Source organism: Carcharodon carcharias, chromosome 31, assembly GCF_017639515.1.
Source record: "Carcharodon carcharias isolate sCarCar2 chromosome 31, sCarCar2.pri, whole genome shotgun sequence".
Lineage (NCBI taxonomy): Eukaryota > Metazoa > Chordata > Chondrichthyes > Lamniformes > Lamnidae > Carcharodon > Carcharodon carcharias.
This window is the reverse complement of record NC_054497.1, coordinates 24,234,214-24,248,286: the sequence shown is the minus strand read 5'-3', so window position 1 is coordinate 24,248,286 and position 14,073 is coordinate 24,234,214. Positions and strand designations below refer to the sequence as shown.

The window sequence follows — 14,073 nt, the reverse complement described above, 5'->3', positions numbered from 1 at the left end:
GGAAAAGGATTTCCTGTAGTTCGATTGGTTCAGGGCAACGCATAAGTGATTTGTACAGACCATCTGGCCTCAATGATTCTTAAACACCAACAGGAGACATCCCTATAAATACTACCTTGGGACAATGTGCAAGAGGGATATGACTCTGGAATAGTCAGTGGGTTCTACTGTAAGTCACAGGAGCCTGAAAAACTTCACTGCAGAGTTCACTGCCTGTTGCCTGGCTTCCTGAGGTTTACAGGCTGGTCTGGAGAGAGGGGACCCATTGCTTCTCTACAGGCTGGACATCTGCAGTCTGTTGGTGAAGTGTCTTAACAAGGAGTTCAGATCCATGGGTCTTGGTGTATTTTGTAGGAGTTGCATATTTGTTTTCAAAAAACTTCAAGAAAAGTTTTCCTGAACATATTCAAAAAAAGGGGGGAGTACCTTGGATAGAGCACAGTTCCCATGTTAGGTTCCAATATAGAAAGCCCATTAGCCCATTTAACCCAGTCCTTAGAGAATACCAACCGCAACATCTTTCAGTGAGGACATTGAGCTCTTACTTAAGTGAGTTCTGTACCTCGGCTTTAGCCATCCTTCCCGGCAAACCCATTCTAGCTTTTTAAAAAAAGCTTCCTGACATCTATGCATATATCACTGGAACTTTCAGTCTCAGCAGAGGCACAAAAAGAGCTAAAAAAAATTACGATTATCAGATCAGCTGTCCCTTAAATACCCTGCACAATTTTTCTTTCCATTGCATTCGTACACCGTGGGCAACTGATCCAACACTAAGTGTGACCCCAAAACATGCTATCGTACCCTTGCAGCCAGGAACCTCTATCCTATTTGTTCTTCTACTTCTTCCTTGCTGTTTTGTCCTGTTTGAACTCTGCAGGCTGGGAGAGTTGTGGTCCTGTTGTCTCATTGGTGGATAAATCTTAAATCAAGAGCCTCAAGTTCTGTTAGTATCAGCAGCTTGAGGTATTAATGGGAACAGAAATTTAAACTAGGTGGCCCACAAAGTCAGAAGTTTGGACATCCTTGCCTCAAGTGATTTGTGAAATCAAGTCCATTCTGTGTATTGTGAAAGAAATAGCTGCTTCTTGCCATTTTTCTCCTCCTCTTGAAGGCATTGACTCTTAATTGGCACTGCCCAGTGGCAGTTCTTCATGTATGATGGTTCATTCCTTACGTGTTGCACTACAACTTGGCTCACCCTGATCCCGTGCTTGCCCAGAATCCACACACGAATCTCCAGCAGGAGTCACTGGCAGCTATTTAAGGAACTCTGGCTGAATTTCCCTTCCCTCACTCAGGGCACTGAGATGAATTGTACTGCCCTGAGATCAGCTAACTCAGGGCAACTTAGTGAATTAATCCTGGATACTTTGTAATTTGTGGCTCATCTAATCACTGACTGGAGGGGGCTGTGTTTTACCTTCACTTTTTTAGCTTTTTTGATGCTGTGTGCATCTTTCACCCTCTAATCAGTATTAATAGTCTTCACGCTATAATTTTGTACTTTGCTGCTCACTACTCTGTACCTATCTCTCAGCACTCTAGCTGGGATGGTGGCATGAGGGGAATTGTGATTGTGAGCCTGCGCAATGCAGTTTTGGGGCCTGGCCCCTCCCCAGAGTAATGTATCAACAGACTAGTATATCAGCCTACTGCAATACCATTATATCGGTAAATTGATTTAACAACACCCCATTCATATGCAACTGTGTTGGTTCATGTCTACACCCTGGCCACCATATCAACATATTACCAAATTAGAATGTTTTTATGTTCTTAACCCCTAGCACCAGCTTGCATTTCTATAACACCTTTAAAGTGGTAAAACATTCCAAGGTACTTTACAGGAGCGTATGTCAGAGAGTAATTGACACCGAGCCAGAAAGGGGGATATTAGAGCAGGTGGCTAAACCCATGCCAAAGTCTTGGTCTAAGAACCCATCACCAATGTACAACAACAGTAACTTGTATTTATACGGCACCTTTAACATAATAAAATAACCTAAAGTGCTTCATAGGAATGTTAGAAAGTAAAATTTGACACTGAACCTCTTAAGGCAACACTAGGGCAGATGGCCAAAACTTGGTCAAGGAAGTAGGTTTTAAGGAGTTCTTAATAGAACAAAGAGAGATGGAAAGGTTAAGGATGAGATTCCAGAGTTTAGGGCCTAGGCTGCTTAGGTATAGCCGCCAATGGTGAAGCAGTTAATATCAGGGATTCTCAAGAGGCCAGAATTAGAGGAGCAAAGATACCTGAGGGTTGTGGTAGAGGAAGTTACAGAGATGGAGAGGGATGAGGCCATGGGGGGATATGAAAACAAGGATAAAAATTTCAAAATCAAGGCGTTGCTTTACAGGAATGTAGGTCAGCGAGCACAAGTGTGACAGGTGAATGGCACTTGGTGCAAATATCTCCGCACTGGTACATCTACCCCTTGCCCCTTTCACTAGTGTATCTCTAAATTTGTTATATCCAGCCGCTATGTGCTTTATAATAAATTGCATGCATGTTTCTGAAAATTTGCATTTAAAATAAATTTTATCTTGGCTGTGGGACAGCACTGCGCAGATATCTGATTGAAACATTTCCATCGTGCTGCACACAAGGTTCTGATATCATTGTGATAACAGAGCTAACCTCTGAATTACAGGAAGCAGGTTGCCAGATCGCCAGTTGCTGTCCTGTGCTGGATCATCCTGTGATGGATAACTAGCCAAATTGCAGAAGTGCACATGGTTAGTTGTGAATTGTTAGGAAAGTCAAGTGACCACATTCTGCCCAGTCAAGACCAGACCGGGATCAAGTCAGTAGTGCAGATCCCATAGATCTGTGCATGGTCCTGTTAAATGTCTAGTGCTGGAAAACCTCCTGCAGCTTATCTTCACATACATGCAGGTTTAGAAAGAAATATTTGGCAGAAGACTCCTGATTTGGCTACAGATTTTGTTTTGCCTTTTAGAAAGAGGGCGGATGTATTGGATGGAATTCAAAGAACTGGGGAGACGGTGGCGAGTGTGTGTCGGTCTGATGGGTTTTTTTTAATAGGAATAGGTGGAGGCTATTCAGCACCCCCCCCCCCTAAATCTATCCCACCATTCAATTAGATTTTGGCTGTTCTTTTTCTCAACTGCATCTGCCTGCCTTGGTTCCTTAATCCTGAAAGATATTGTTGGTGGTGTCTTCACTGTCTGTATTAATTGTAGTGATCTTAATACATAAGCAGGAATATAAATCTGGACTTTTTGTATGTCCAGCTTTTGTTCCACAGAATTTCTGTGAAGGACTCTTGCATACAATTGTGAAGTATTCAGATACATTAATAAACAAATCACACGGTTTAAATCAGCTTTATTGTAAATTCCTCCTTCAGCCACCTGAAACATTTAGGAGTTTCTGTTGTACTGATTGGCATCTCATTAATCAGGTATTTAAGGCTCCCATTCATCTAGAATATAATGTTTACAAGCTGGAGCTTGCTCCCACAATATCATAGGGAGCTGCCTGTTCACATTTAGTCTATTTGGCCAAATGTAAATCGATCTCGTGCCAGCTCCCAGCATTCAACTTATTTATTAGTTGGAGGACTAGCTGTATGATACAGCCCAGCTGCACTCTTCAACATACAACCTGTGCTGCCACAATTCTGTGAAATTTAGAAATGGAAAAACTCCCTGCAATCAAGACTTGAATCCGGTTCCCATATCGTTGAAGGGTTTTTTAACCCCATCCCCAAAGCACACATTCCAGGCTAAGGTACAGAAACAAAATTGCCATCTATTAGCAGATGCTTCTCTTGCGTCTACCCATCAAGCTCTCTATTTAATCACAATATCGCTGTCAGTGCACCTCTGGACTTCTGTGTTCAAATTCATGCTTCGGCTCCTCCTCCCTGTGTTAAAATTGTTCCTCATTGTTCTGTTTCCTTACTCTTAACTCATTTCTTCCCCCTCAAGGCTTGAAAACTCGAGTTCCTCTCTTCCCTTGCTCCAACCGCCTACCAGTTTTTAAACCCCAAGCATGACCTCTTCTCATCACTGTTACCAATTGAGTGCATTTTCTGCCTTCCTCTTTTTGAACCTTGTTGATGTCCTGCATTGCGGGCATTGAGCCTTTGCCTGGATTTCTCAAATTTAAAATTGTTGTTGGCAATGATCACTTAGGAGCCCTGGTTTCAGAAAGTCCCTTACCACTATTAAATAAACTAATTCATAGAAGATTCAGACCCCAATCAATGTAGGTTCCTTACGGAGAACTGTAGGTTTATGCTCAACCCTTTGTTTAATTAAAGTGTTAAAACTGACTTTACGCAATCACTTTTCCAGTTGCATTTTGTTCTTGTGCTGAATTGAAGTAACTGGAGGTTGTTTGACCTTCGGTAATTAGCTGAAGAAGTTATGTTTTTCTTTCATCTCCTCGCTTTGGGTCAGCACATGTCATTCTTCCTTTCAACATTTTTCTTGGCTGGCCATTCTTCATTATAAGCGTTAGGTTTGTCGACCATGAAGCAAATCACAGCTGAACTCTGATGTTCACACACATGCACTTCCAGAAGGAATCATGGGATAATGATCAGATGTGGTAACCTTAGTTCTCGCTACCACTGTCGCCTCCTTAGAATGGGCACAGTGAGTCCAAGTGTGAATCTACATGCTGCCACGTCCTGCATTTTATGGCTCACCCAGGTCACCACCTGACCCTGGAACATTTTTGATATGCGTGGCTCAGTATGTTAACCAATTTATCATCCTCTTCTTCTAAACTTTGACCTTTTTTTTATTACTCCTCAGGTTTTCCAGCTGATTCAGAGTGAGAAGCTGAAGAATGACTACATTTATCTCAGCTGGCTGGCCCGTTGCTGTGAGTTAAACAAAGCTCTATGACTACAAAAGCAAAATACTGTGGATACTGAAAATCTGAAATAAAGCAAAAAGTGCTAGAAATACTCGGCAAGTTAGGCAGCATCTGTGGAGAAGGACAAGGGCAGCAGCTACATGGGAACACCACGTCCTGCAAGTTTCCCTCCAAGCCACTCACCATCCTGACTTGGAAATATATCGCTGTTCCTTCACTGTCACTGGGCCAAAATCCTAGAACTCCCTCCCTAACAGCACTGTGGGTGTACCTACACCATAAGGACTGGAGTGGTTCAAGAATTCAGGTCCCCACCACCTTCTCAAAGGCAATTAGGGATGGGCAATAAATGCTGGCCTTGCCAGCGACGCCCACATCCTGTAAATTAATTTTTTAAAAGTTGACCTTTCATTGCTCATTGACTTGAATTGTTAACTCTGTTTATCTCACAGATGCTGCCTGACCTGCTGAGTATTTCCACCATTTTTTGTTTTTATTTCAAAGTTCCGTGAGTGTTTGAATAGAGCAATACTTCACAGCAATTTCGGTGCTTTTAGATTGCTGCAATTAGTGAAGCCAATGTTGATGCTTTTGCCCTCATTTACCAACAGTGATCTATTGTTTGGTCAGCTTCTGATTGGACCAATAGATCAGATGTACTCAACATTAACAGGCATCCTGCACTAGAATAAAGCCCACTGATGCGGCCCGTGCAGTTGATCTGCTGTTGAGGACTATGCATCCTTTAATATTGTTGAAATTGTAGGTTCTGTGGGGATCCAGTTGATATCTCAGCAGTTGCTTTGTTGCTATGATATTTTTCACTAGCTACATGAAGTGGTATGATACTCTTCCAACATGTGTACAGTCGAGTGGTACACTGCCTAAAGCCCACAGCACACTCTCAGTACCGGACTTCTAGGAAGCGACTGCATCAAGAGCAGGAGGCTGGATGTTTATGATTTCCTCCCTTCCCTAGTCTGGTAAACCCTAAGGTCAATTGTAGAGGCCCACCATTGCCTTTGGCTGCAATCACCTATCTTGGCCCTGACCCCTCTGGTCTCTGATTCAGCAGACAGAGTACAAGCCAAGCACTTGAGATATTTTCCCAGCGAAAGGGAAGGTTACTAATCAGATGCTCCAGCCTGACCATCGATGCCTTCAGCTGCTCTCTGATAGTGGGTTAGTAGCAAATGCTCCCAGGATGTCAAAAAAAAAAATTGAGCTTTTCTTTTCCCTAATGGGAAAGCATCAAGTGACAGCGGTTGATTGAATGGGATCTAAGAAAATGTATCTCTTGTTCTTCTGTGTATACGTGGTATAAAACCTAAATACTCCCTAAATCACCTGGGCCAACTCAGGAGGAAGGTCTTTGTAATATTAGGACCATTTCAGTTATGCAGTAAACTGCATATTCCATTCCCTGCTTCCCTATTTCCCTTGTTTGTTTGTGGGTCTGGTGCTGACTTCACTTCACAAGCTGCTACAATTCTTTCCATCTTCACAGATATCATGAACAAGAAGCCACGTCTGGCGTGGGAACTCTACCTGAAGATGGAGACATCAGGAGAGTCATTCAGCCTACTGCAGCTCTTGGCTAATGATTGCTACAAGGTAAGTGAGGCAAACCCTTTGAGGATTGATTAAAGCTCAAAGGGTTCCACCAACTGCAACAAACAGCTCAAATCTACTTTTGCAAAACTTCCAGTGTTTCTGACATTTGTTTGTGTTTACGCTGCTCTTATAGATGCTTTTCATAGGTAGTGCTTACCCACTGCAGCCATCCAACAAAATAAAGGTTCACATTCAGCCTACACTGTTACCACAGCCCCTTGCCCACGAACACCTGGTGTTTCTGGAATGTTCAAATGATAACCACACATGCCACAGAGTCACCAAAGCTAGATAGAAACTTTCAAATGTATACACACCAAGGTGTAAGCATCTGAAGTGCTGGTGACTGCAGGGCAATGATGTGATGCTGCACCCTCTGAGATCCCACTTCCTCCTTAGAGGTGGGCAAATGCCCCCCAGAGACAGCAGCTCTGTGTTCCCATGTTTGACTTGGATGAGAAAACAGAAGGATCAATGGTTTTTGCCCCTCCAGACATGGACCTACAGAATTGATGCTCTTCAGATCATTGTATGTACAGTGACAAACACAGCAGCACCATCCCTCGTGCTGGCCCAGCACCCACCCCGTGCCTTACCATCCACGATCGAACATCTGCCAAGATTCTCTAAAGCCGCTTCCTCCATGCGTCAGGATTGTAAGAATCAGGACCCTGCAGTCTGGGGCCTTGGGTTTTGGGCTGCCTTCTTCTGCAGGAACAAGGAATAGTGATATTAGTCACCCCAAAGAGCAGACACACTCCCTATTTGGCTTGCATCCTAGTTGCTGCCTCTGTGGCCACTAGCATTCCTGTTGCCTTAGGCCATTCTGCAGTGACCTTGCAAGGATCAATAGTGCCAGGCTCGTGCTCCTTGATAGAGCTGCAGCCATTACTTTCCAAGGGGTGACTGCAGACTCGACACATTGCCAACTACATAGTAAGCCCTGCCTCACACATATCCAGTTGCTGCCCTCCTGCCCCCTCCCACCCCGCTGGGAACTGAGGTTTGGTACTCAACTTTGAGTAAGCCATTGATGTGCTTGTGGCACTGTGGCTAGGTTCTCCTGACAACCACATGGCTTCTGACCTTCTCTGCCACCTCTGTCCAGGTTTGCTTGGTTAAGCAGGGAAATCTTCTCTGTCTGTCCCCGAGGAAGTAAACCTTCTGCCTTACCCAAAGAGCATGGAGGAGCACATGCAGGGCATCACCTTTAGAAGCATGAGGCCACCCAGGATCTTCCTTCTGCCATGCCAACAAAAGCGTCTTTCCTCAGGAGTTGTCCTGAGGATTGCTGGTGTGAAGGGTTACAGGCTGATGGGTCACAGATTTCTTGACTGGACTGATAGGCTAAAGGGTCACAGACTTCTTGCTGGTCTGTAGGATCACTGGCTTCTTGCTGGGCTAAAGGGTATAGCAGAGTTGGTCTGAAGCAGTGTGCTGGGCATGGCAACTCTTTAAACATGGCACCAATGCATCGATCCATATCAGCTGATGACACAGCTGCCTATTTACCTATGAAAACCACTCATAATTTTTAAAATCTCTATCAAATCTCTTGCTGGTTTTCTCTGCTTCAGTAAAATAGTCCCAGTATCTCAAGTCAAACTTATGAGTTGGCGGGGTGGGGGGGTAGGTGGCATAGGTGGTGGCAGGGTGAGAAGAGGGAATTAGAGTGGGAAGAGGCTCATGTAGATTGTAAACGCTGGTACAGACCTTTGGGCCAAATGGCCTGATCCTATGCTGTAGATTCTCTGTAATTCCATGTATACAGCTGTAAATTGCTACAGGATTCTAGCAGCAAAAGACAAACACTGAATTATTGACAAGTCCCCTTTGCAGCCCAATTAGAACACTAGTCAATGTAAATCACATTGAATAATGTTCCAAAGACTGATCACTTCTCTTTCCTGTTACACGACTCTGTATCTTAAACTAGCAACATTCCCTTCAGTTAATCCTTCTCCATTTTACAAATTGTTTAAATGTTAATTATTTCTTGGTGTGCATTTCAATCCATATTGGACAGGGTGGGTCCCATCACGCAACACTGACAAACCTTGGCACTGGGACCACTGCCAACAGCAAAACTAACTGAACTTCCTAGTGTGGATTTTCATTGACTTGTCAAGGGAAGTAATCTACCACAATTGAAATTGCAACCACATAGAAGATATTAGACTGGGATGAGGCTTATGTGGAGTATAAAACCAGCATGGACAAGTTGGGCCGAATGGCCTGTTTCTGTGCTGTGGATTCTATGCAAAGTCTCCCTTCTCCTTATCATTTTTTAAAAACCATTTCAACCCTGGCCGCTTTCATTAAGGTGATGGGGCTTCAAAAATAAGTGTATTTGGTTAAAATGAATTAAAAATAGTGAATCTCCAGACTTCAGCTGTTGCATCTTTTTCCTTTCAGATGGGGCAGTTCTACTATGCCGCAAAAGCTTTTGACGTGCTTGAGCGCCTGGATCCAAATCCGGAATATTGGGAAGGAAAACGTGGAGCGTGCGTTGGGATCTTCCAAATGATCTTAGCAGGACGGGAACCAAAGTGCGTATCTCCAGGATGCAAGACCCATTTTAAATACATCGGTCACAGTATTCATGTCTTAGAAGCTAACAGAGCTGAAATAATAGTTTATTGCTTTATAGGAAGATACCTGCCATGAGATTAATGGTTGGCAGGTTTTTAAAACCCAGGCTGATCCTATGATGTCCAACAAGGTCTTCCTGTCAATTTGTCCATTTTAAAATTGAATGGTTGTAATGAATTTTAAACCCTCCAGCATACATTGATTTCTTGCTGCCTGTCAAGGTATCGTAGATTACCCAGCACAGAAGGAGGCCATTTGATCCATTGTCTCTGTACCAACTCTTTGAATGAGCTGTCCAAATCCAATCCTCTAGCCCTGCAAATTTCTCCTTTTTTAAAAGAAAGGCAACAAAGTAATAGAGCAGGATAGCGATTTGCATAATAATAACCAGATGTGGTAGGAAGGGACAGAGCGTACAAACTTAAAAGTGCTCCAGCAGATAAAATCAGAGATTGCAAAAATGGTAAAAAGAGTTAAAGACTGCATCTGAATGCACACAGCATTCATAACAAAATGGATGAATTGTTAACATAGATAGAAAAAAATCCATATGAACTGATAGACATTTACGGAGACGTGGCTGCAAGGTGACGAAGGCTGGGACCTGAATATTTGAAGAGTGTTTGACACTTGGAAAGATGGGAAGCTAGGAAATGTGGTGGGGTAGCTCTATTAGTTAAGGATGACATTTGTGCAGTAATGAGAGATGATCTTATATCGAAAGAGCAAGATGTAGAATCAGCTTAGGTAGTGATAAGAAATAGGAAAGTTAAGAGATCTCTTGTAGTAGTAGTTTATAGGCCTCCTAACAGTAGTTGCACTGAAGGGCAGAGTATACAAGAAGAAATAAATGGGGTGTGTAAGAAGGGTGATTATTCATAGGTAACTTTAATTTACAGGTAGATTGGGCGAATCAGATTGGCAAAGTTAGTGTGTGAAAATGAGTACATAGGGTGTATTCAGGACAATTTCTTAGAACAGTATGCTCTAGTGCCAACCAGGGAGCAGGCTATTCTGGACCTGGTAACATGCAATGATACCGGATGCGACAGCGATCATAATATGATAGAATTTCACGTTCAGGTTGAAGGTGAGAGGTGTGGCTCTAAGACCAGTGTTTTAAACCTAAAATAAAAGTAGTTATAAGGGTATGAATGCAGAGTTGGCTAAAGTGAACTGGGAAACTAGGTTAAAAGATAACACAGTAGAGATACAGTGGCAGACTTATAAGGAAATATTTAATAGCGCTAAGCAAAGATTTATCTTGGTGAGAAAGAAAACCTCTTTGAGATGGATGGATCATCCGTGGCTAAGTAAGGAACTTGGCCGAATGAAGCATCGTATCAAATTGAAAGGAACACTACAATTCTGTGAAGATTAGTGGCAGGTCTGAAGATTGGACAGATTTTAAGAACAAGCAAAGACTGACTAAAAAATAAAGTGGGAGAAATTAAGGTATGAGAGAAAGCTAGCTAGTAATATTAAAATAGATAGTAAAAGTTTCTAAAAGTATTTAAAAAGGAAGAGAATAACTAAAGTGAGTGTTGGTCTTCTGGAGAGTGAGTCTGGGGAATTAATAATGGAAAACAAGGAAATGGCGGAAACATTGAACAGGTATTTTGTCTGTCTTTACTGTAGAAGTCTTGGAAAACTTCCCAAAAATACATGAAAATCAAGAGATGAAAGGGAGGGAGGAACTTAAAACAATCGCCATCACTGGGAAAAAGGTACTGGGAAAACTATTAGACCTAAAGGCTGCATCCTAGGGCCTTAAAAGAAGTGGCTGCAGAAATAGTAGAAGTATTGGTTATAATTTTCTAAAATTCCTTAGATTCTGGAAGGTTTCCAGCAGGTTGGAAAATAACTAACACCTTTACCCAAGAAAGGAGGAAAAGCAAGAAACTATGGGCCAGTTATCCTAACATCTGTGTTATGGACCAGAAGGGGATTAATTTTAACAGCCCTGATTTCTGTTCTCTCTACCAGTCCGAAAACAAAGGTTTTTTGATTTCTGTTTCCACCCCCACACCTCCCACTTTTATAAGTGTTGGTGTGTTTTTCCCAACCCTTCAGTTTGGCGCCGTCGAATCCTTCATTAATAACCCTACAGCAAACTTGAGATAAGGTCAAATAAGAGGGTTGGTTTATTTTACACACACCCAAAATGCGGGAAAGGGGTTTGGGCAAGACCACGATAAAAATAAGAGTTATGGTTTCATGTGAGTCCAGAATCAAAAGTCCAGTGGCGTATTCCTTCAGAGCTTAGCCGGCTGCAACTATTGCAGAGTAATTCAACTTTCCAGAAGTGAGGACTTCCATGCTAGAAGAAGGCACGTAGAGATTACTTAGTCTTGAAGGCACAGATACAGAAGTTCCAATGTTCCAGTAGTTCACAGTGTCGATGAGGGCCAGGCATTTGACCTGGACGAAGCTCTTTCTGCTGCAACTGTTAGATCATAAAACGGTAGACTGCCTGGGTTCACTTCTACACAGCGATATTACAGTTTCTAGCAGCTTGGGAGAGATCATGTGACATACTCCCACTTCTCCTGGGTGTTGGACATGTATTTTGACAGGTCTGGAATCTTGAGTTGTTTAATAGAGGAGTCAGGCTCTCTTTTGCCCTTCACACTGTCTCCATTGGTCAGATCTCTGCCTTAGAAATGTAAAAGGGCGTTGGTGCATTTCTTTGGTATTTGATTGTCAGCCATCACAGAGGGCATTAGCACCTCTTTAAAGATAACGAGGTCCCTGCTGGTTTCTGAAAGTTAGAAATTCCTATGGCATGAGTCATGGCTAGTCAAGGTAAAGCCCTTGTCCATGTTAAAAATAAAAATAATTTTATAAAATAGCCAGGTTCACGTAGATATATACACATATACACATTTTCTTTCCTGATTTCTGGCCGGGTCATGTGTCATAGGGAAATTGCCAGTATCTGTTAAGAAGGTTATAGCGAGATGCTTATCATGTTTTATGAAAATCATAATGGGGTCAGGCAAAGTCAGCATGGTTTTATGAAAAGGAAATCATGTTTAACTAATGTAATAGAGTTCTTTGAGGATGTAACAAGCAGGGCAGATAAAGGGGAACCTGTGGATGTGGTGTATCCGGATTTCCAAAAGGCTTTTCGTAGGAGGCCAAATCAAAATCTACTACACAAACTAAGAGCTCATGGTGTAGAGGGTAGCAGGAAGGATTGGTTAGCTAACAGGAAGCAGAGAGCAGAGATAAATGGGTCTTTTCAGTTTGGCAAGCTGTAACTAATGGAGTGCGACAGGTATCGGTGCTGAGGCCTCAACTATTTTCAATCAATGTCAATGACTTGGATGAAAGGACGGAATGTATGGTAGCTAAATTTGCTGATGACACCAAGATAGGTAGGAAATTATGTTGTCAAGAAGAGGTAAAGAGTCTACAAAGGGATATAGATAGGTTAAGTTGATGGGCAAAAAATTCTCAGATGGAGTTTAATGTGGGAAAATGTGAACTTTTCTACTTTGGTAGGAAGAATAATAAAGTAGTATACTGTTTAAATGGAGAAGGATTGCAGAACTCGGTGGTACAGAGGGATCTGGGCGTCCTGGTATCTGAATCACAAAAAGTGATTAGGAAGGCAAATGGAATGTTGGCCTTTATTGCAAGGAGAATGGAATATAAAATTAAGGAAGTTTTACTGCAGCTGTGAAGGGCCTTGATGAGACCGCACCTGGAATACTGTGTACAGTTTGGTGGTCTTATTTGAAAAAGGATATAATTGTCTTAGAAGTAGTTCCCAAAAGGTTTACTCGACTCATACCTGGGATGAAGGGCTTATCTTATGAAGAAAGGCTGAACAGGTTGGGCCATTACCCATTGAAATTGGAAGAATGAGAGGTGATCTTGTTGAAATATATACGATCCTGAGGGGCTTGATAGGCTGGATGCCAGGAAGGTGTTTCCTCTTGTGGGGGAGACTAGACCTTGGGGACGCAGCTTAAAAATAAGAGGTTTCCCTTTTAAGACAGAGATGGGAGAATTTTTTTTTTCTGAGGATTGTTAGTCTGTGGAATTCTCCTTCCTCAGAAAACAGTGGAGGCTTGAACATTAGATTTACTCAAGGTGATAGGCAAGAGAGTCAAGGATTATGGAGGGCAGACGGGAAAGCAGATCAACAATGATCTTAATGAATGGCAGAGCAGGCTCAAAGGGCTGAATGGCCCACTCCTGCTCCTAAGTTCCGTATTCCTCTGATTTAAAGTACCTGCCCAATTCCCTTCTGAGAATGACGATTGAATCTGCCACCACCTACCTTTCAACCTTACTAGGTTAAAATATTCCTCTTCATTTTGCCCCTTCTTTTGCCAATTGTCTTAAGTTTCTTTATTATCCGTCAGGAGCACCCACATCCCACGAATAAGTCCTGCAGTTATTGCCCATTCTTAATTGCCCTTGAGAAAGTGGCTTCTGACCCCCCCTACCATGGAAACTGTTTTTCCCTACCAGTTCTATTAAAATCCTTCATTAATTTGAACCCCTCTATTAAATCTCCCATTAACCTTCTTTGCTATGAGGAGAATAATCCCATCTTTTTTAGTCTTTCTGCATAACTGAAGAGACTCCTGTCTGGAACTTTTTCAAGGCCTTGGCTTCCTTCCTAAAGTGTGTTGTCCAGAATTGGACATTATACTCCAGCTGAGCCCTAACTGGTGACTTGTAAAGGTTTACAATTTATTTGCTTGTGTATGGTGTGTGTCTATTCATTAAGCCCAGGATCCCCTTTGTGTTTTTTTTTATTATCTGTCAGGAGCACCCACGAATAAGTCCTGCAGTTATTGCCCATTCCTAATTGCCCTTGAGAAGGTGGTGAGCTGCTGCCTTGAACTGCAGCAGTCTCTGTGGTGTAGATATACCCATGGTGCTGTTTGGGAGGAAGGCCCAGCATTTTGAACCAGAGAAGGAACAGTGATATATTTCAAAGCCAGTATGGTGTCTTAATTGGAGGGGAACTTGAAGGTGGTGTTGTTCCCATG

General features: G+C 42.5%; 1 protein-coding gene across 5 annotated transcripts in view; it reads left to right on the top strand.

Moving 5' to 3' along the window:
- ttc26 (tetratricopeptide repeat domain 26) overlaps positions 1-14,073 on the top strand; it is a 78,910-nt gene that overhangs the window by 53,913 nt on the left and 10,924 nt on the right. For 4 of the 5 annotated variants that reach the window (XM_041177771.1, XM_041177770.1, XM_041177772.1 and 1 more), the window contains 3 exons: positions 4,792-4,861; positions 6,363-6,469; positions 8,885-9,018. In XM_041177771.1, the coding sequence (XP_041033705.1) occupies positions 4,792-4,861; positions 6,363-6,469; positions 8,885-9,018 (311 nt within the window). Of the gene's footprint in view, positions 1-4,791; positions 4,862-6,362; positions 6,470-8,884; positions 9,019-14,073 lie in introns of those variants that run through there. The other variant, XR_005941745.1, reaches the window with a different exon arrangement.